General features: G+C 38.9%; 1 protein-coding gene across 1 annotated transcript in view; it reads left to right on the forward strand.

Moving 5' to 3' along the window:
- LOC122795429 (glutaminyl-peptide cyclotransferase-like protein) overlaps positions 1 to 24000 on the forward strand; it is a 498301-nt gene that overhangs the window by 418287 nt on the left and 56014 nt on the right. The window contains exon 5 of the mRNA XM_044063688.1: positions 9967 to 10083. Within this exon, the coding sequence (XP_043919623.1) occupies positions 9967 to 10083 (117 nt within the window). The remainder of the gene's footprint in view (positions 1 to 9966; positions 10084 to 24000) is intronic.

Below are 24000 nucleotides of genomic sequence, written 5' to 3' on the forward strand. Positions count from 1 at the left end.
AACAACATTAATAGAACAATGATGATCCAAATGGAAGCAGAATGTAAGAAAATACTGCTGCTCTTCATGGGTCCTGCTTCAGAGAAAGCATTCAGTAGAGTAAGTTGGGATTTTGAGTAAGGCAATGAAACATTTGTATCCCCTGATAAAATAAAGTTATTTAGGAAGGTAGATAAAACATCGGAGGCAAGAATTTGTGTGTTTGGGTTTCTGTCCAATAAGTTGTGTTTCAATAAATGAAGCAGGCAGGGTGTCTTTTCCTTTTTGTTTTATATTTAGATCCATTGGCAAAGAAAATAAGGGACTCAGAAATTCCAGGATATAATTGGTACTGTATTCAAGAAAAGTGGCTTTGCGGATGATATTTTTTACTTAAATCAAGAAAAGGACATATGTTTGATGAATATTTTAAGACAATTTCAGTTCTCTTTGGGAATATAAAGCAAAGGCTGCAGCCATAAATTATGTACCCACTCATGACTTGGTTCATCAATACCCTACATGTTTGGGAACATATGATGAAATATTTAGAAGTATGGATTAAAAAGGCTTTTGTTATGGCAGCTAAGGATCTGTGAAGAGAGACTAAACAAAGGTCAATACAAAAACTGAGAAACTGGAAGCTCTTTTTTATGGATAGTAGGATGCAAATGGTGAAAATGTTTTAGTTTTATGTACAGATCAAGCATATTTTTATCATCTAGAGGAGAATTTATGGACAGTAATTAACAGAGCTGAATGAATTGAAATGGGATGGAAAGAGGGCAAGATTCAAGTGTGGTAAGTTGATCCTCCCAGCAGATAGAGTAAGGTGGTTAAGGATGAACTGATTTGAAGGGATATTTCAGCGCTACACAATTAAGGTTCATATACATTACACAAACAGAAGCTTTATAATTCAATGTGGAAAGGAATAATGATGAATTATTGGGGGGAGTTCAAGAAATAAGGACAGAGAGGGAATTTGGAAATCCTTAAGAATAACAAGCATACACAGTATTATATTCATAAAGTTGTAGAAAGTATTCTAAAAACTAAGCCAACATGGGAATGGAGAAGTCTGCAAGTAGCAGGACAGAAAATGGACTAGAAGGGTCTGAAATTTACTGGGGAAAACTGGAAAAATAAGTAAGGTATTGGGAGCAAATAAATAGTAAGGGGAAAGGTAATAGAGTGGGAGGACATCAAGGAGGAGTTTGGACTGCAGGTTAGAGACTGCCGTCCTTACCAGGAATTGATACCAGAGTATAGTCAGAGACAGGGGAGGTCTAAGTGAAAGACATGCTCTGGGACAGTTTTTATGTCCAGTCTAGAACAAGAGCTACTGTTAAAAAGGGGATTTAGTAGCAGGGCATATAAAATATTACAGAATAACTATAAGAACAATCAGTGGAGATTAAAAAAAGATTGGGGGGAAGAGACTGGAAACACAGTTTACAAGGGATCAATGGGAGGACATATTTATTGCTCTCAAGTATGCATCAAAGTCCAGAAAGTTTGCTTGGAAGTATTTACATAGGTAGTTTTATACCCCAAGCAGAGAATTTTTCCTTGCATAGATAACAAATGTTGTAGGTTTGATGGGGAAGACAACTGGGGGGTATTTTTTGGGAGTGTGATGAGTTGGCAGATTTAAAAAAAATCTCTGCAGAGTACTAGTACACTATCGGAAATACTGGGGGAACAAATGGCTGCAATTAAAGAAATGACTCTCTTGAACTGGCACATGGGCTTTGAATTGTCTATACATAGTAAAATTTCATTAAGTTTAATTCTGTTGGCTGCTAAAAAAAGCAATCACTAGAAAATGGAAATATCTAAATCAATATTTATATTTATTATATTGTAAAAGAGAAAAGAACTGGAAGAGGGATCTTTAGAAAAAGGAAGTGAGGTTTAAGGGAAGGGCAAGAATTGAACAATATATGTAATGTTGGACTGGGAGACGCTCGTTATAAGGAAGGAAAACAAAGTGTATGTGTCAGTGAAAAAACATTAATAAGGTTTGTTTTTTTTTTCTATTAATGCATGTGTGCCTATGTTTTAAGTGATAATTTAATAAAGTTGTTTAAAAAAGATATGCTGCATTCTTAGAGTGAACAGTGTCCACAGCCTCTGTAAACTTTTCAAACAAGTTTGCTAGGTTCAAGACGCAGGCCTTGCCCTTCACAACATTAAATTGATTGGGTCTAAATCATTTCGATTACCTGTGTCTTCATAAATGAGTTCTGGCATGATTATCTGTAGTTTTGTATGGAATGTGAGTGAGACTGATAATCCTATAATTACCCTAGTCTGTAGAAGGGCTGCCTTTGTGTATGGCTGTTCCCCGGGCATTAGTCCACGTACCCTCTGAACAGGCTGAGGTTTAACAGTATAAGTAGAGACTTAACTTGGGATTGATGAGAATGCTGCCTGGTATATTATTTGCTCCCACAGAAGTATTATTTTTAGCCTTTGACAGTAAGTCTAAGACTTGTTCCAAAGTGATTTCAGAGGAAGCTAAATTTTCAGTGATAGTTGGGGCAACAGTGTGGGAAGGTGGGATAAAGATAACACTAAATTTGTGTGCTAATATATTGGCAATGTCCTTGGTATGTGAATGTGTGATGTAGTTATGAATATGCACAGTGCATTGTTGAACATGAATCCTTAATGTCCTGATGTAAATGAAGAAAAATGTATAGTTTCCTTTGGTATCTGTAGCAGCCATAAGCTCATGCTATAGTTCACATTTTCTAATAGCAGTCTTAAGACCCTTGATGGGATGTTTCACTCTTGTCCTGAGATAGGGGGTAATGAATTTCTTAAAATTTTTCATTAGTTCTTTCTTTCTTATACAGTTTAATACCGGAGTTGTATCAAAAAGGTTTATTCCTGGATTTATCACTGCATTTAGAATGGATGGGTACTGACTTTTCTATGGAGCTGTTTTTAGGTATTGATAATAAGTCCGAGGTGGCTAATAGCCATAATACCACAAAAACGGACTAAAACTTCCAGAATATCACAAGAAGCCACAAGAACTGGAACTTATACTGAGAACAACAGGCACAAATTTTAGCAATTTATTTTCCACTTTCGTCATTAGACTTCATCAGAAAACAATACATTCAACATTAAAAAACTTTCAGTTTAAAAATATCTGTAAGCCAATAAAAATACTTCATCCCGCAATTAAGTGACATCACAAGCTCAACAATTAGACATACACTTCTGTTAATAACTGTTCAGGTGAACCCTGCAGTTCTTTAAAAAACACTTTATGTTAACTACATCATTCAACTCTGGTGCTTTGGCAGAGTTTAACCTAATCTGCCACAGTGCTTTTTGTTCCAACTCTCTTAAAATCCCCACCCCTTGTGTGAAGTGTTCCCTGTTCTAGAACTGAAAACAGGAACTTGTTATAGTTAGGACACTTCAAAGTGCGTTTAAAAAACATATTTCTACCGTCCTTTTTTATGCTATAGTAGTGCTCTCTAATACTGGCATAGAAAACCCGGGTGGCAGTACAATGAGAACATAACCCAATGTACACCACACCTTTAGTTTTACAGTTAAAATAACCAGACACTGGAATAGTGTGTGGCAGATGCGGCAAATTTACAAAAGGTCCCTGTAATATGTACCTACAAGACGGTACAACTTCCACATCTGTGCATGCCAAATGGTTTGTGTGTAAAATAGTCCTTTTTTCTTTTTTTTTTCACCCTCTTAAATAATTTTAAGTTAGTGATTTTTGTACACAAAATGGGGTGAGGGCCAGCAGTAGCACAAAGGCCATGATTACTCTCCAAAATTTTACAGTTGTCCTATATAATGCCTCTGATCAATCCACTATCCAAAGTCATGTTCAAGTTGCAAAATATATCTTTGTTGTACTTGTTCAAAACTTTGGAGCCACCATAAGGAGCTTTTAATGTGAGCGGGTAGAGTGACATCCAATTGTCCATGACATAGTTAGCTTGACTTCTTAATTTGTCTTCATGGTAACCTCTTTCTAAAAAAAAGTGAACAAATAAAATATATTTCATTAATAACATCACTGTCTTCACTGGTCATTTGACTGGCCCTGTATTGGCCTTTGTGTATGTTATCTTTCATAAATTGCGGATGAAATCTTTTATAGTGTAGGTAACTGTTAGTATAAGTATTTTTAAGTTGAATCCTGCTTACAAATCTCTTCAGTACCTTAACCCATTCTAAAGTGACATCCAAAAAGTTAACCTTTAAACCCACATCACCTAAAGTAAAATTTAAAAACTCAACCAGAATTTAAACTATCTATAAACTCTTTCACCTGGTTGAGGCCACCTTCTAAGATGAAAAACAAGTCATTGACAAATCTTTTAAAGAACAAAACATAACTACCCACAATAGGCTCCAAAAATATGTTTCCACCATCCAACAACAATATTTGCAAATAAAGGGGTGGCTGGAGACCCCATAGCAACCCCTCTGTTTTGTTTATTCACTTTTCTATCAAGTCACAGCAAAAGTTGCACTTGTCATTAGAGAGGTTAGAAAATCTCCCAGTGGTATTGTCTTACATATTCTACTCCTGTCTCATGTGGAATGCACGTAAAAAGTGATACTGCATCAATGGTGAACAAAGTATGTTTTCATGGGTCATATGAGAAGGTTTCATTAAATTTCCTGAACTGTTCCAAAAAATCCCAAGGCTCCTGTAACAAAAGAACTCATTTTACTGACTAAGGGGTTTAAAAAAGAATCAACCGTAAGGGAAATTCCTTCTGTGATGTAATCAGGTGCTGAAGCAATGGGCCTAAATGGAGAATGGTTAAGGTCTATGGTATTCCAAACAAAACCCCTAACTTGGGATTCTCAATATTACAAAAATCATAAGAAATTTTGTCTAAATTACCACTCATTAAACTGTCAAACAAAAAAAGAATAAATTCTCTGATAACATGTTAATACATCACTTACATTGGCTGCCTCATATTCTAAGGTGTTACTTAACATAGCTTCAATACTGTGAATATACTTGTCTTGATCCATCACAGCCAAAGCACCAACTTTGTCACTTTTCATAATTCTAACCATAGTGTTAGACTTGAATTCATTCAGAGCAGATTTTTCACTCATAGTTAAGTTGTAATACTTGCATCTTGTTTTATTATTGTCTAACAAACTTCTAATTTGTTTTTCACAAGTATTATCAAACACTTTAAAGTGTGTACCAAAGGTGGGTTAAACAGGATGGTTTAACATATTTACTTTCACACTTTTCAACATCTTTTAATATACAATTAAAATTTTAGAACAGTGCTGGAAATATCAGCTCTACTTGTCAGAACAAACTTTAAACCCAAATTCAACACTTTATAATGCTCAGAAGTGAGATGAAGTTTAGACAAATTTATAACATTGTATGTTATGTAGTCCAATCTCGCCTACATTCTTACCCATGGGTTCGGAGCCGAATGTCTGCTCCGACTCGGCCATACTTTAGCTCAAAGTCTTTCAATTGGCAGGGCTAAGATGGTATCCCATGCTGCACTGCTCTCTATCCCCAGATCTCGTTTGCCGCTCGTGTAGCTTGGACATGGTCTCGCTCTTGGCTGTGGCGCTAAGTACTCCTTTCTTCTTTATAGCAGAAAAGTTTTTTCCAAAAAAAAAAAAAGCTATTTTCATAGCTATTTGTGTGCGTATCTTTAACTGTGTTGTGGAAAAGTTGTTTTTCTCTTTTAGCGTGTTCTTGTGGTATCCCACTAGCTGTTTCCAACGGGCTAGGCCCGTTTCAGTTAGAGGACCCTAGTCTGTCCCCTTGCTTACCTTATGTGCTAACTTTTTTCCCTTGCGCTAAAACCGTTTAAATTAGAGGAATTAGTCCTCCCTCTTGTATTTGTGTTCTAGGACCATTTTAGTTAGAGGTCTTTGTGGTGTACTGTTTGTTTGTTCTGTTCCCGTGCTTGTGGCTGATTGACCGTTGGTCTGGTTGTTGAGTTAGTTACTCAGTTTTGTGGTGACTGTCTAAAGCTACTAAGGAGCAAAAGTCCTCGGGCTTTAAGAAGTGCACCAAGTGTAGTTACAGGATGTCTATCACTGATGGGCACTCTGTTTGTGTGCGCTGTCTGGGAGCGATTCACCTCCAGGAATTGTGTAGTTTTTGTCATGCTTTTAGCCCGCGTGTTCTTCAGGAAAGGAAGAACAAATTGATTTTGAGGGGACTTCTGATACCCTCCTTCGAGGAGGGTTTGGAGAGTGCTTCCAGCTTTTAAGTCTTCTCAATCAAAAGCTAAATCTTCCAAGGCTAAAAAGCGATCCTTGGCTCCATCAGTATCCTCGGAGCCGCCGGAGAAAACAGATAAATCTTCAATGACATCCTCTGCTAATTGTCCGTGGATGAATCAGAAGGAATCCTTTCCTTTTTTCTGGTCATTCTGGTCCCGGGGGCCCTTCCCTTCCTTTTCTGAACTTAAAAAAAAACGTTGGGCCTTGCTCCAAGTTCCGTGGAATTACTAAGACCAACAGTGTTACTTAACTCACCCACAGGAAAAGCACTGACTATGTGTTTTTGCAGAAAATGAACTGCTGAAGCCCCAGTTGCTTCACTTCCTGCATTGTCAGTAGCCTCATTCTCATTTTCCATGAGGTGTTCCCTCTCAGTTCTCTTAAAGGCATATTGTCTAGCTTTCATACGCGGCTGTTGAAAGTTAGAAAAATTCCTCTTGGAAAATGTATTGCTTGTGTTAGCAAGCAAACGGGCATTGTCACTTTCATATGCTTTAATGTCTCTGTTTAATTTCTTTTTGTGTTTAATAACAATTTGCACATGCTTCTAGACTTCTAGGATGTTAGGATAGTCTGAGCGCTCACCATACCTGCTATGAAACCCTCTGTAAATGGCCTGATCAGCAGTCATTATTTGTTCTTTTAAACTAGCCATAATTTTAACATTGTTGTCCACAAGTACTTTTAGGAAATTAAGACTAGCATTGCTGAATTCCTTTAAGGTAGAAAAAAGGAATCCGTATCCTCGACACCATTTGGGCTTTTAAAAAATCTTAGCCCTTTAGGGACTATATTAAGTTCAGTGCATCGCTGAAAATATTTGTTCTCTAAATCAAGACTTTTATACTTCTTCAACAATCAAGTTAAAGTCTCACAATTCTCTGTGTAAGGTAACATAGCTGTATTTATAAGTCTTTCTGTGGTAAAAAAAAAAAAAAGGATCAGTACCACTAGTAAGAATAGATGCAACATTTGCACAAGTCTTTTTGGAATTTAAATGAACTTCAGTGTGGTTACCTTGTGCAATAATACATTGAATATTACACTCGACCACTCTCACCACCATCTTCGGAACTAGTGTACCCATGGGATTCTGTCACTTGCGCTTCACCAGCAAATCCAAGGATTTTTGAATCCCAGCCATGGTTTTAAGCAGTTGCACCATGAGACCATTTTCACTGCTGCCTAGTGTAGGATGACTACTGCATTCAAGAGGAGGATCCTCCTTGTTGCTCTCTGCCATAACAAGTCAAATAAAATCAGTAAACCACAAAAACAGACCAAAACTTCCAGAGTACCACAACAAACACCAAGAACTAGAACTTAGACTGAGAACAAGAGGCACAAATTTTAGCTTAAACAACAATTTATTTTCCACTTTCGCCTAATTACATCATAGAAGGAATTTCCCTTATGGTTGATTCTTTTTTATACCCCTTAGCTAGTAAAATGAGTTCTTTTTATTAAAGGACTCTTGGGATTTATTTGGAACAGTTCAGGAAATTTAATGACACTTTCTCATTTGACCCACAAAAACATATTTTGTTCACCATTGATGTGGTATCACTTTTTACGTGTTTTCCACAAGAAACAGGAGTAGAATATGCAAGACCATATGTTGGGAGATTTTCCAACCTCTAATGACAAGTGCAACTTTTGCTGGGATTTAATAGATGTTCTGTTGAAAAACAATTTTTTTTTTTATGTTTAATAACAGTGAATAAATGGAACAGAGGGGTTGCTATGGGGTCTCTAGCTGCCCTTTCGTTTGCAAATATTGTTGTTGGATGGTGGGAACACACATTTTTGGATCCTATTATGGGTAGATATGTTTTGTTCTTTAACAGATTTGTCGATGACTTGTTTTTCATCTTAGAAGTGACCTCAACCAGGTGAAAGAGTTTATAGATTAAATCCTGGCTCTAAGTTCTTAAAATTTACTTAAGGTGATGTGGGTTTAAAGCTTAACTTTTTGGATGTCACTTTAGAATGGGATAAGGTACTGAAGCGATTTGTAAGCAGGATTCACAGTAAAAATACTTTTACTAACAGTTACCTATACTATTAAAGATTTCATCCGCAATTTATGAAAGATAATATACCCAAGGGCCAATACATAAGGGCCAGTTGAATGACCAGTGAAAACAGTGATTTTATTAATTTAATAGATTTTATTTGTTTTCTTTTTTTAGAAAGAAGTTATAATGAAGACAAATTAAGAAGTCCAGCTAAATATGTCATGGGCAACCGGATGTCACTCTACCCGCCCATACTAAAAGTTCCTTATAGTGGCTGCAACGTTTTGAACAAGTCCAAAAAAGATATATTTTGCAACTTTAACATTACTTTGTATAGTGGATTGATCAGCATTATACAAGACACTTGGAAAATTTAAAAGGTTAATCAGGACCTTTTTGCGACGGTTGGCCCTCACACCCATTTTGTGTACAAAAATCACTAACTTAATTGAGAGGGTGAAAAGGACTATTTTACACTCAAACCATTTGGCATGCACAAATGTGGAATTTGTGCATTTGTAGGTACATATTAAAGGGACCGTTTGTAAATTTGCCCCATTTGCCACGCACTATTCCAGTGTCTGGTTATTTTAATTGTAAAACCAAAGGTGTGGTGTACATTGGGTAATGTTCTCATTGCACTGCATTTTATATCAGGATGACCACCTGGGTTCACTGTGCCAGGATTAAAGAGCACTACCATAGCATAAAAAAGAAGGATGGCAGAATTGCATTTTTTAAACATAATTTGAAGTGTCCTAACTATAACAAGTTCCTGTTTTCAGTTCTGGAACAGGGAGCAGTTCACACAAGGGGTGGGGATTTTAAGACAGAGTTGGAACTAAAAGAAGCACTATGGCAGATTTAACTCTGACAAAGCCCCAGGGTTGAATGATATAGTTAACATTGTGTTTTTGTAAAGAACCGCAGGGTTCACTTGAACAAATAATTAACAGACGTGTATGTCTTTAATAGTTGAGCTTGTGATGTCACTTTATTGTGGGATGAAGTATTTTTTTATTGTCTTACAGATATTTTTAAACTGAAAGTTTTTTAATGTTGAATGTATTGTTTTCTGATGAAGTCTGACGAAAACAGAAAATAAATTGTTTACGCTAAAATTTGTGCCTCTTGTTCTCAGTCTAATTTCCAGTTCTTTTGGCCAATAGCCATGATGTCTGTTTTGAAGAATGGTGGAAAACATTACCTTCCTCTGTGTTTTTTTAACTTGGAAAAACAGATGTAATGGAGGAAATGTCTTTCTCCCACCTGAGATATAGTAACCTTTGAAATGATTATACAAAAAATGCGGTACCTTCAGCTCTGTGTCTTGTGGCATACTCTGATCCCCCTTCCACTTTTTTTTTCCTTTTCAAAAATGGTAGCCTGGAGAAGTCTGTTTTGGAGTGCTAGATTTTCCAAAATAAACTTTGGTTTATTTCACATTGGTGAAATGTCCTGTAGCCTACCCAAGATTATAAATAATATCCTTGTGGCATGCTTTATTTAGACCATGTTCTGTTAGTGTTGTGCATTAGTAGGCTATTCTGAATTGTGATTTCAGTGAAAGTAAATTATGTGGAATGTAGTAGTAATTATTCTGGTTCTTTTTTACCATTTAGTGTTACTTAATTTACTCTGGTATAAAATAGTAAGTATATAATTAAATGTGTTTCATTTTCCCTGCTAGAAAAGCGGCTGCATAGACTTAACCTCCTTCAGCTCCATCCTGTTGAACAGATGTATTTCCATAAAGATATTTCCTACGGGTCAGTAGAGGATGATCATGTCCCATTCATGGAGAAAGGTACTGATCATTATTATTATTTTTAATTAGTTGTCTTGGGTAGTACCCCAATATCTACTAATTTACATGTGGCAAGTCATTTCACCAAAAATGAAACATCCATCAAAAATTGCTGGGACCCTTTTCAGTGAGCCTTAGTCAGTTGCTGTTTTGGAGAAAGGAAGATTACTGCTTTCTAAGCTTAGATTAAATTAGTGTGAGGTGTAGAAAATAAAACGCAAAAAATAAATAAAAACAGGCACACTACCACAGCTGTCCAAAAACGTTTACTTGTAAAAAGAGATAATGGTGGAAAATTCAGAAGACAACTAATTTATTCAGGAAGAATGTCACCGCAATCACTTTGTCAACAGTGACTTCTACAGACTGAGTAACTTGCATTGAAAAAACTCATTAAATAAACAACATCATGTGTCATGCAATAACCAGTATAAAATTTAGCATTTAAAATGACCATGGAATTTAATATGTGAATACGTATAATGAAATTAAATGGTAGACATCCATATGTCATTTTTCTGCAAATTAAAAACTTTTTAAAACTGATCATTTCGTTGAAGCCTGATGGATTACAGGCATCTAATTAGACTTGCTAAAGATGATATTTATAATCAATAGATTGTATTATGTTATTTCCTGTCGGATTACTGGCAACAGATTCATTAACCGTATAGACAAATTTCTTAAAATCACAACTAATATACTTAAATGCATTGTTCAAGCTACTGGTATAAATTGCATAATAATGTTCTGCAGACGGCTCAAAGTTTTTTCTTCTATAAAGTGTACAAGTCAAGCTACATGCTATATAAACCACTTTTTTACAGCAACATATATCAGTCAGACTTTTAAAAAAATATATAGGGAAGATGATCTAATGTGATCCATAAAGGAAGGGCAAGTGTTCATATATTATGTGGCTGCTGGGTATCAGTGTGAATATATAAGGAAAGGTCAAACACTGGTTAAAGGACGCAGTTTGAAAGATTTATGCACTTTCATTTAACTTTATGTAGAAGAAACATCTAGGCTTTTGCAGCAATTCATGTATGAATATTGTTAAGTGAGATCATATTACAACCCCCTGTCTCCAGTATTCAGCAGTCTTGCAAAAATACCACAGTTCTGTTTTGTCTTTCCAAATCGCATTTCATTCAGCCACCTTACATTGAACAAAATACACTTGAAAAGTGCACACTTTGAACAATTACAAGTCATACAAGTGTGTGTATGTATGCATGTGTGTATGTGTATGTATGCATATGCATGTGTGTATGTGTATGTATGCATGTGTGTATGTGTATGTATATATATATATATATATATATATACATATATATGTATGTATATATACATATATATATGTATATGTATGTATATATATATAAAAATATAGGCTACAGTTGGTAATCAACAGCAGAGTGAACTGTGGTTTTGAACTAAAGTGAACCACTTTTTTGTACAGACACACTGTATCTAGAAATAACTAACAGCTGCAGAATAATAATGCTTACCTAAACTTGTAAAACAGATTTCACCTTACTGTACTGGGAACACACCCTGTATTGTACTGTGTAGAAAACATCTTGCAGATATAGCAACTGTCATTGTACAGCGTTTGCTGAACTGGATCCAGTTAGTTTGTGTACAGTGTATTAACTAAGTTTGACGAAGCTTTCCATGTAATTTAGATACTTTCCAGTAGCTTTTAATGAACAAGGAGCGAATGTAATGAGAATAGTTAGAGAAACCAGCACGAGAGAATCAAGAGAACCATCAAGAAAATCACCAAGTAGGCAATATCTTCAGAAAATCAAAGAAACTTCAAAAAGAAATAGAGGTAGAGGAAAACCATAGCTCTGTTTATATTTATTGCTGGAAAACGGATTCTGCTAGGCAGATAAAAACTGAACTATGCATATAATAGGCAGCCTGTGTTCGTATCCTTTACTGTGTGTAATATTTAATGTTATAATGCAGCTACAGCTAGGAATATAAGGGTCTGCTAACTTCCAAAGCTTAAGGGAACCCTCCATGAGCCCAGACCATTGACAGCTTATGTGCAGCTTAGTAGAATACTTAGAGGCCACCCCTTTTCCAAAAAGCCACTGATACAGCCAAGGCCCTAGTAGAATGTGCCTTGATCCTGGATGGAAATGACATGTTAAAGTGGGAGTGGGAATAACAAAAGGAGATACTATGGAACAGCCGTTTGGAAACTGCCTGCTTTAAACAGGTTATATTTTTTCTTATCTTAAGAAATTCATAACTGATCAGAATTTCTGAAGGTTTTAATTCTGTGATGACAGCATCTGAATTATCTTTGGAAATCAAGAGTATAAAGGATCTTTTCTTTCTCATTTTTAGGTTTTGGACAGAAGACAGAAAGAGAGCTTTGCTCAAAATAAACTCAGATTGCACTTTTAGCATAAATGAAGGAATAGTTCTCAAAAAAACCCTGTCTTTGTGGAAAATGAGATAAGAACGGCCCACTATGACAGCTGCAGCTGAGACACAGAACTGTTTCATGTTAAGAACCTCAGATTAGCCTGATCAGCTGGCTCAAGTGGAGCAAGTGTTATTTTTTGAAAACAAAATTAAGATCCGAAGTAGGAGCCACACGTTTTCTAGATGGACAGATATGAAGAACTCCTTTTAGAAAAGTTTAACACAGGAATGCCTTAAAAGAGGGAGATCCATGGGCAAACATGCTGAAATGGCCAAAAAATAAACCTTGATAGAGGAGCACACCAGATTGGTCGAGGCCTGGGGTAAGTACAATCACCACCAGTACTGTTAGCCAACAGGGTGTTGGTGGAAATTAGGCTACTGTTGGCCGAAGGAGAAGAAGAGTGGGAAGGCATGCCCGAAGGCAGGAAGAGAGAAGGAAGGTTAGGAGTGTGTTAGTGAGGGTAGGAACTTTAAATGTTGGCAGTATGACTGTTATAAGTTCAGAGCTAGCTGATATGATGGAGAAAGAGGGTTGATGTATTGTGTGTGCAAGAGACCAGATGGAAGGGGAGTAAGGCCAGGTGTATCAGAGGCAGGTTCAAATTGTTCTATCGTGGTGTGGATAGGAGGAGCAATTATATGGTTTCATGCCGGGAAAGAGCAATACAGATGTGATGTTTGCTCTGAAAGTGTTGCTGGAGAAGTATAGTGAAGGTCATAAGGAGTTGCGTTGTGTCTTTGTGGACTTAGAGAAAGTATATGGCAGGGTGCCTGGAGAGGAATTATAGTATTCTATTAGGAAGTCAGGAGTGGCAGAGACGTATGCAAGAGTGGTACAGGTTATGTACGAGGGTAGTGTGACAGTGGTGAGGTCTGCGGTAGGAGTGACGGATGCATTTAAGGTGGAGGTGGGATTACATCAAGGATCAGCTCTGATCCCTTTCTTATTTGCAATGTTGATGTACAGGTTGACAGAAAAGATAAGGCAGGAGTCCCCGTGGACTATGATGTTTGCAGATGACATTGTGATCTGTAGTGAGCTTAGGGAACAGGTTAAGGAGACCCTGGAGAGGTGAAAATGTGCTCTAGAGAGGAGAGGTCAGCAGGACTAAGACAGAATATATGCGCGTGAATGAGCAGGAGGATAGAGGAATGGTGAGGATGCAGGGAGTAATAGAGTTGGTCAAGGTGAATGATTTTAAATACTGGGGATCAACAGATCAGAGTAATGATGGAATGTGGAAGAGACCTGAAGAAGAGAGTACAGGCAGGGTGCGGTGGGTGGAGAAGAGTGTCGGGAGTGATTTGTGACAGATGGGTACCCGTAAGAGTGAAAGGGAAGGTCTGCAAGATGGTAGTAAGACCAGCTATGTTATATGGGTTGGAGATGGTGGCATTGACAAAAGGGTAGGAGTCAGAGCTGGAAGTGGCAGAGTTAAAGATGTTAAGATTTGCATAGAGTGTGATGAGGATGGACAGAATTGGGAATTGGTACATTAGAGGGTCAACTCGGGTTGAACAGTTTGGAGACAAAGCCAGAGAGGCGAGATTGTGTTGGTTTGGACATGTGCTGAGTAGGGATGCTGGGTATATTGGGAAAAGGATGCTAAGGCTATGGAACGTGTCATCCTGGAACTTATAAACAAAGACATTGGTAATCTCCAAACTCTGGACCCCACCCAGTTCGGGTTTGTAAAAGGCAGATCATGTCTCCTAAACCTGATAGACTTCTTTGAAGCAAATGTCACCAAAGCCATAGATGAGGGTAAGGTGGTTCACACAACCTATCTAGATCTCACCAAGGCTTTCCACACCATCCCCCACTCTGGAATTGTAGATAAATTCACTAAACTAGGTATAAATCCCTATGTCACAAGATGGGCTGCCAACTATCTCACTGAGAGAACCCACACTGTGAAAGTAACAGACTCCAAATCCGACTTTAGACCAGTGGCAAGTGGAGTACCACAGGTTCAGTCCTGGGTCCTCTCCTGTTTGGTATCTACTTCTCTGAAGTACAGGCTAACACAGAACATCTTTGGCTAATGACGTTCGCAGATGACTGCAAACTAGGAGTCATAATCGAAACTCCTAACAATGTGGACATCCTACAAAAGGGCCTCACTGAGACAGATGCCTGGTGTCAAAGCCATGGCCTCAAGCTCAATGCCAAAAAATGCATGGTCATCCCTTTTGGTAAAAACTCTGTACCTTTGAACTACCACATAGGCGGTAATGTACTTAACACCGAAAGTGTGATAAGAGTCCTTGGGACACAGGTGGACAGTAGTCTCTCCTTTGATAATCACATCACCACAGTAGTCAGGAAATCCTTCTACTGGGCACACCTCATCACAAACGGTTTCTTATCCAGGAAAAAGAGGTAATTGTTCCCCTCTACTCATCACTTGTACCCATTATAGAGTACAATGCCCATTTTGGTATGTACCTCACAAGACATCTACAGCAACTGGAAAGACAGCAGAAATACCTCACAAAGAGGATTACCGGCCTGAAACAGATGCCCTATGCAGTCCCTCTCAAAAAAACTCCAGCTTTACTCTGTCGCATATCGCCTACTCAGAAGCGATTTCTGCCTAACATACGAAGCTATGTCAAACCCAGAGCTGTTGGACATGCTCCAGTTAAAGAAAGCCCAATCTCTCCGAGCTACACACTGTAGGAACCTAAACCTTGTCACCACAATAAACAGAACATGCTGGAGGAATAGATTCCTGTCTCAGAGACTTCCCATACTCTGGAACAAGCTACCTATCTATATCAAGCAAAGCTCCTCATTAACACTCAAGAAAAATCTTGATTAGATGGGAAATGGGAATTTCACCCTGAGGATCACTTCTGTGGCTCTGCTTGATGGGGGCACAGGAAAATAATTTTCTTGGGTGACAAAAGACAGGTTACGTTTTTGGCTAGGCTTATATAGGTCCCAGGGCCAATAGCCTAGTTACCTACCTATGAACCTATAAGGATGTACTATGGTTGTGGTGAGAGGACAATGCAGGTGGTTGGTGTGACAGAGCAAGATGCAGAGGACAGGAAGAAATGGAAACCGATCTGCTATGGCGACCCCTAATGGGAACAGCCGAAAGAAGTAGAGGAAGAGGAGCAAGAAAGGTCAGTTGATAAGTCTCATAACTATTGAAGAACCAAAGAAATACTCACATTAAAATGATCTTGGCTCTTGTTTTTGGCACTAATTAGTAAATCTTTTCCATTTACTAATGTACAATTTCCTAGCAGCCGGTTTCATTGCTTCCTTTAATACGTGCTACATGTTCTCAGAAAATAGGTGTCTAAAATTTACTAAAATTATCAGTCAGGTAGTTGAATTTACTTCAAGTGTTTCAGACAGCCCCTGTCTTGTGTGAATAAGTCCAGTCTACAAGAAGGCCCTTGGCCATTTCCAAAAGAAGACAGAATCATTGTTGTCTAAGTCAGAAGACAGTCACTACAATGACCTTTGGAGAGGTCCTTCTGAATGTTTAGAATGACCATGGATATCAGTAGAAAGGATGGAATGGCATAAAGGAACATTCCCATACAAGGAAACAAGAATGTGCCTGTTTCTTAGATCTGCTTGCAAGGAGTCTTGGAGCAGACGTTTTCTGTAAATGGAAGCAAAAATATATACCTGAGGTGCTCCCATATCTGGATCAAATCTTGGAAAACCCTGATCAATTTCCATTTGTGAGGGCCTATCCCGGCCCTGCTCTGCTTGTCTGCTACAGTGTTTTGCTCCCGTGGAATGTATGACACCCGTAGTCTAAGACTGAACTGCTGTATCTCAGACTACTATGGCTAATCTGCATAAGCGAGTAAGATCTGGAACCCCTGTCTGTTAAAGTTCTACATCAGTGTTGTGCTTTCTGTAATCGCTTGTATAGACCCTGGGGACCACAGAAGATTGACAGAGTTAAGTGCATTTATGACTGCCAACATATCTTTTATGTTTATATGCTTTGGTTTGTATTTTTTCTTTCAAAGACCCTGCACTTTTACCCCCAAAGATAAGGCTCCCCAAGCAAAGTCTGGGGCATGTTACAGACTGTACCGGAGGTGGAAGGGTGAATGAAAGACCTTGATTCAGATAAAACTGTTTTCTTCAACAAAGCAGTTCCCTTTTTAAAAATCTCAAAACCGGAATTTGAAATATCAGTGGCTGATGATGTTGGAACCATACACAATTTAAATACCCCTAAATCTTTCTCATGTGGAGTCTGACTAGAGGAATCATGAAAGTCATAAATACAGTGAATCCTAGTATTCTGAGAAAATTTTGTTGAAGTCTTACATTGAGTGGGAAAAACTCAGGAATATATCTAGATATAACTAAACAAGACTTTAGAATGTTCTGGTAAACTTGCGTTGCGAATGAGTTTGCTTACTCAAGTGAAAGATTCATGACCCTTTGGAAAAAACTCTGCAAAGATGATAAAGTCATCTAAATAAGTAAAAAAATGTGAACGCCTTGCTGCCTGCAGAGAGGCTATCACTGGAGCTAGACACTTTGTGGATAACCCAAAGGGTAATGAAGACAACTGAAAGTATAACGCAGACACAGGATACTTTTTAAAGCATTTGAAATTTGAGGCTATAGGAAACTAACTAGTGTCCTTTAAATGCAGAGTTCGGCAAAAGCTGAAAGGGGGAATAAGTGGCAACAGGTTGTGAGAGGATAGCTTTTTGAAGTGTGGACTTTCGCAAACTGATTGAAAAAGGAAATATTTAGGACTGGTCTCCATAAAGCTTCTTTCGGTACTTGCGTATTATCGCAGCCACATTTACGCGGTTGCAGAAATCGCTTTGTTGACTACAAAGGACCACATAAAACACTGTAAGGTGTTATTCCACCTCCTTACTGGTGGCTAAGAAGTGGGGATTACCTTCAGGAACACAAAATCTTGATAAAGGCATCTTCCCCTTTTTGCGTGCATTACAGACATGCTTGAAGTGTCACAGATGCTGTGTGAGCAATGAATGCGATATTTGGACAGTGAGAAACGAATCCTTCAGCGAAGGAAAACACAGAAACAGGAAATATGATTTGGGTGAACTACTACTTTTGTAGAAATGTGTACACATGCTTGCAAACAGCCAGGGCAATGCATAAGTTGCCCCAAGTAATCCTTTTAAAAAGTGAGCATGGATGAGGTTGACAGATGATTGTGGTTTCGTTTTGCAAGGAATAAGTTGGCAGTACTGATTTTGTTTGTGTGGTGCTGGCATGTTCAAACAAAACCAGGTAGTACTTGTGATTATTCATTTCAGTAGTGCTGCAACAATGTTGATTGCTCTTTGTATGTGCTTGTCTTTCTTTGTGGTGCGCATTTCTCAGCAAGTGCAGTTAGCACTGCTTCAAAACAGTCTTTTTTTCTAGGAAAGCTGAGCGTCACGCTACATGTTTCTTAAACTAAGCAACATACTGTCTTGTACGAGTCTCACTTGAATGACACACCTGTGATGGGCAAATTTAATTATAGCCGTTATTTGACTGCATTTGCTCTCAGGAAAAAAGGAACGTTCAGCAGGCGGAGTTGGAATAACAGACATGCTGGCAGTACAGTACATAAACCAACAGCAGCCATGTTTTTTTTTTTACATTTTAGTGATAGTTCAGAAAACAGCATGGACTGTTAAAACGCACCATGTAACATTTTAAAAACATTAAGGAACATATTTCAGGCTCGGGAACCAACCACTATTCCTGTGAAAAATGTGGTTGCGATAATACGCAAGTACCCTTCTTTCTTTGGTATCAGAAACATTCCTGAATAAATATCTTTCCCTGTCAGAGAAAGAACAGCTTCTATTATCCTTTGAGTCAGCAGATGCTGAATGCAGGAGGGGAAAAATAAGTTTGTTCTGATAGATGAGGATTTCCTTAAAAAGGAGGGTGGGACTCCCACTGCCATCTGTACCCTCAATGAGTCACTCTCAGGGCCCATTTTTCTGACATTATTTGTTGCAAAAGAGAGACAGAAATGGAAAGCCAGATTTTGGGGAACAGAAATGTTTGCCATGGTGGGAACAGGAGGTTTACAATATGTTGATAGTCATTCAGACTTGCTGGACTGCCTTGGTTTCTGAGAGTCTCCCCCTATTTTTTTGCTTCTCCCTGCCATTGGTTTTGAATGCCTGCTTGCTGAGTCTGCTTATTGTGCTTTTTATGAAATATCCTAAATTAGGGATGAAATCTTTAACAAACGTGGAGAGGGAAGACAAAAATTCTGATCCTCTCATTACACATTTTCAGGATCTCAGCAGCAGGTGATCTAAATATGATCTCTCTATCAAAGGGGGAATTAAAAAGAAGAAGCATCAAATGAGACATAAGCACACTTCAAAGTCTGTTAGATTACTTGAAAAACAGCAGAAATAAGAGTATGTAGAGGATTTTTGCCCTCCGAAGAAGGAAAAGGGGCAAATAATGTTCCTCAAATTTTCAAAAGCTAACAAGCAAAAACTTTAACATGCGAGTTTAACAATTAAGAATCCTAAAATGTTTTCCCAAATCTATCAAAAACCTTTCCATTCTTGTCAGACTGGGAGGGATTCGCATTTATTAAATGTTTAGCTGCAGAAGGATTTGCCAAGGAAATAACTGCAGGGTCAGATCAGGGATTAGAAAATAAGACTATCCAAGTCTGAAACTAAACAATCCATTTGCCTTCTTAGGGACTGCATGATGGCTGTTGGGCATCTTGGCAGCCGCAATAAAAACATTCTCCAAGGCTGAAAGAACAGGAGGAACAGGACTAGGGTGAGGAAACGCTAGTTGTAATATATTTTTTAAAGAAACTGGATTGTCATTGTTTCCACTGAAATAACTGGTTGATTTCCGATATTGCTTCAGAAAAAGAAAGTCCTTCCAGGGGACCATCTCGAGAAGTAACTTTAATCAGAATCTGTTTCTAGAGCGAAAAAAAAATACATTGTTCCTTCACAATCATTCCTCTGTTTCACACTAGGAATCTTCAGAAAATGGATTATTTTTTCTCTTACTAGTAAATCCAGAATGAGAAGGGTTGAGTCTGAACTAAGTCCTGAGCTACGGCCAATATATCAGCCCTGTCTAAAATAACAAGAGACAGGGTAAGATTAGTGTTTTTTAACTTTTGGCTTCTTTTTGACAGCACTCTCTGTAGAATCAGACTGACTTCTGTCAGGGACGTCATCCCAGTGAAAAGGCATCCCAGTTAGAACAGGCAGAGAAGCATTCCCCACTCCTTCCTCTGAGACCAACAAGAGTGGTCCTCCCATGCCCACCAAGTACACTCCAACAGCCACAGAGGATGTATGTAATTTACAGTCTATGATGGCTGAAGGGACTACACCAGAAGAAACCAAGAAAGATGAGTGGTCTGAGGAACCATAAATGGCCACTGCACAGTCATCCGTCTGCAGCTAATGCAAAATAGTAGCTTGCTAAAGGGGCAAAGGCTGTCTGAAAACAGTTTGCTTCTTTTTCTAGCAGGAGAATGGAAGAATTAAGGAACTGGTAAGGTGTTCCATGGTAAAGCCAGCCTGAAACCAGGGTAAAAATGACAGCAGCAGTCAGTAAAAAGGTAAGTATCAAAAAAGTACTTGCTACAAATGATTTAGCACCCGGTTCCCCATGAACGTGCAGTGCACTGATAGAGAGAGGCGTCTCCCTTCCGTCTGAGCTCAGACCCAGTGATGAGCGGTGCTCCTCTCCAACCTTGCAGCTGGCTATCCTTAGCCAACCAGAGAGCAGCGGCGTTCCGGTGTTATGTTAAGGTGGGATTCTGACTTAGAGGTGCTCAGTCATTGAGACAGGATAGTTTTACCCTACTGATGATGTGTTGTTTCGATAGCAATCCTGCTCAGTACGAGAGGAACCGCAGGTTCAGACATTTGGCGTATGTGCTTGACTGAGGGGCCAATGGTGTGAAGCTACCATTTGTGGGATTGACTGAACGCCTCTAAGTCATAATTGCTATCGCAACAACATATCAGTAGGGTAGAACTATCCTCACAACGTTAAGTATCAAAAAAGTAGTGTTGTCACTTTTAAAAGACTGAGACAAGTACAAACTACACTTGCCCCAGCCCCTAAACTCACTTTATAAAAATGTTCTCAATAAAAAATGAGAGTAAAAAAATTAGCAAAAATTAAACTTATGTACTCACCATAACAATGCATCTGTGTTGTCCATTTTCATTCTTCCTCAATTCTTTGGCTCGTATCCAACCCTTGGATCTGATTCAGCCTCTTCTTCCAGATTGTTGAAACTTGAATTCAGGAGCCCCTCCCTTTACCCATAATGTCCTTCCAATCTAACATACCTCAGACCTTGCTTGCTGCCCATAAGGCTAACCGAGTAGAGAGAAACAGTAAAAGATTGGAACTCAAACTAGGAACAGAGGTTCTTACAAAACTCTTCATTCTCTCCAGGAGTAGGGAAAAAAAAGGAGGGGGGAAGGTAGGTGGTAAGTTGAGTAAGATTGAAAATGGAAGATGGAACGTTATGGTGAGTACATAACTTTTTAATCTAATGCTGTCCAGTTTTGTTCATTCCTGAACTGCTGGGAAGGAGTCCCCAGCTACCTAAATCCTGGGAGGACTCTAAGGTAGGATACCGCAGAGCACTGTCGAACCAAAGGCTGCTCTTCCCCTAGAGACCAGATCCAGTTTGTAATGAGCAATAAAAAGTATGAGGATTAGCCCAAGTTGCAGCTGAACAAATATCATTCAAGGAGGTTCTGGACAAAAAGGCTGATGAAGTTGCCATAGATCTGGTGAAGTGGGCTCTGAGTGGTTTTGGCAAGAGTAAAACCACTTTTTGATAAACAAAGTTAATACAATCATTTAATCATTTTGCCAAAGTAACTTTAGATACTGGTTTGCCCAGTTTTAAATTAGAAAAATTAAAGAAACAATTGTTTGGACTTTTAGATTTTTAGTTTTGTGAAGACAAAAATGTAATTGTCTGTGTACATCTAACAAATGTAACAAATACTTACCCTTTGAAAAAATTTGTAAAGAAAACTGGAAGATTAAGGACCTGATTAATATTGGATTTAGAAATCACTTTAGGTAAAAAGGTAGGATTAGTTCACAGAGAAACTCTATCCTTATGAAAAACTAAATAAGGGGGTTTTAGAGGGCACTGCTTGAAGTTCCAACACTCTTCCGGAAGATGTAATGGCAACTAAGAAAAGAGTTTTCCAGGTGAAACATTTTAGATCAGATTTACCCGAAGGTTTGGGGGGGGTGAAGTCAAGGCCTGAAGTACAATGTTCAAATCCCAAGGAGGGGAAGGGTTCTTTAAAGGAGGCCTCATTAAAAAGGTTCTCCTTAGAAGAAGCTAAAGCTAAATTATTTACTCCCAGATGAAAATTGGAGATGCCTGCTAATTGTACTCTTGACAGCTGAAGAACTAACACCTTCATTGAAAATTGTTGCCAGAAAGTCAAGGACGTTTGAAATCGGTGCTAAGAAGGGATCTGCATTTTTGCTTAGAATCCAAATAACATTTGTTTTTTCATTTGCTCTTATAAATCCTTCTGGTGGAAGCTTTAAGGGAAGATAAAATGTGATGGATGGGGGAGGACAGCCTGAGCAGTCTATCAATCAATGGAACTGGAGAAACCATGTGGTCAGCTTGAGGCCTGTTATGCCTGGGTGAGTCGTGCCTGTCAGATGGGAAGGAAGGTCTGGAACTGGGTCCTGAATCCATGGCGGATGTAGCAAATGAGACCAGAGAACTGGGTTCCGGAATCCATGGCGGATATAGCAAATGAGACCAGAGGGAGGGCGACTGTATCTGATGAGGCCTGTAGGAGGGCAATGAGGATAATTGTGCTCCTCACCCGAGATGTTTTCTGTAGAAATTTTGGGATGAAGGGTAACTGGGGAAAGTAGTCAGGAGGGCCAAGTGTAAAATACAGCATCTCTGTTACTCCCCCCAGTGGGAGGGATCAGGGCAAAGAACTTATTGCATTTGTTGTTGAGAAGAGAGGCAAATAGATTGCAGCATGGCTGGCCCCATTGTACGAATATTCTCTTTGCCACGTTGATATTGAGGGATCACTTGTAAAGTATTAGAATGGACCTGCTTAACTTGTCTGCAATCATGTTGGATTTCCCTGGGATGTGCATTGCTGTCAGAAGGTGGTTGCAAGAGATCGCCCATTGCCATACTCACAGCTTCTCAGCAGAGAGGGCAAGATCTGGTTCCCCTGTTGATGTACCAGAATGCTGACACATTGTCCATCTGGATCGCAATAGTCCCTATTGGGAGAGTGTCTTGAAAGGACTTCAGTGCTAGGAGGACAGGTCTCATCTGTAGGAAATTGATATGCATCTTGGCCTCTTTGGAAGACCATGTGCCTTGGACTGTCCTGCCTAGGAAAATCCCCCCTCACCTGAGTTGAGAGGCATCCGTGGTCACTGTGGCCTTTGGTTGACATAGAACAAAAAGACAGCCTTTGTGAAGTTGATTGGAGCAGATCCACCATTGAAGGCAATTATTGCATGCCTGAGTAATCTTGACTGACATGGATAATGGGTATTGGAGACAGACCATTGAGTGAAGAGTGTCAGTTGAAGTATTATGGAACCTGGCAAAGGTATGAAGATGATTGCCAATGACATGGAACCCAGGGCTTTAAGTATCAGACGTGCCAAAAGGGAAGAGCTTTGAATTATTTTCTTGATCTGGAATTGAATGGTATCTATTCAAAAGAGAGAGAGAAAGAGAAGCTATTTGTTTTTTTTTTTATCCAGGTGAGCACCAATGAATTCCAAACTGAGTTGGTATGAGTTGAGATTCATTATAATTAGACTGATATTCCCAGACGGGAGCACAGCTGGAGTAAATAGTCCCTTGCTTGAATCAGTTGTTGCATGGTTGGAGCGGTCAGGAGATATTTGTCTAGATATGGAATCACTCAATTCTAGCAGTGTCAGGTGAGCTGCTGTGACTGCCATGCATTTGGCGAAAACCCTGGGGGCTGTGGTGAGACTAAAGGCCAGTGTTCTGAAGTAGTTGTAATGTCTGGCTCCCAGCCAAAAAGAGTAGGTATCTTCTGGAGCTCTTGTTCATTTTTGTGTGATAGTATGCATCTTGAAGATCCAATGAGCAAGTCCAGTCATCCTTGTGTGGAAAAGACAGAATGGACTGATCCGTGACCATCTGGAAATTTGTATATTGAACAGATAGAATTAATTTGCTGAGATCCAAAATTGGTCTCTGGTCCCCTTGTCTTTTTTGGCACGAAAAAGAATCTTGAATAAGTTTTGGACCCTCTCCCCTCTGACTGGGTAGAACATTGGGGAGTTTCTTCTGAACTCTGGGAGAGTATTGGGAAAAGGGTGTTAGATAACATCTGGACATTATTCTCTGCACCCATAAGTCTTTTGTGATGTCTAGCCAGGCTCTGGTGCAGGGATAGGTGACCCATTCATTCAGGAGCACTGAT

This window comes from Protopterus annectens, chromosome 1.part0 (genome assembly GCF_019279795.1).
Source record: "Protopterus annectens isolate FY-2018-M chromosome 1.part0, PAN1.0, whole genome shotgun sequence".
Taxonomy (NCBI): domain Eukaryota; kingdom Metazoa; phylum Chordata; order Ceratodontiformes; family Protopteridae; genus Protopterus; species Protopterus annectens.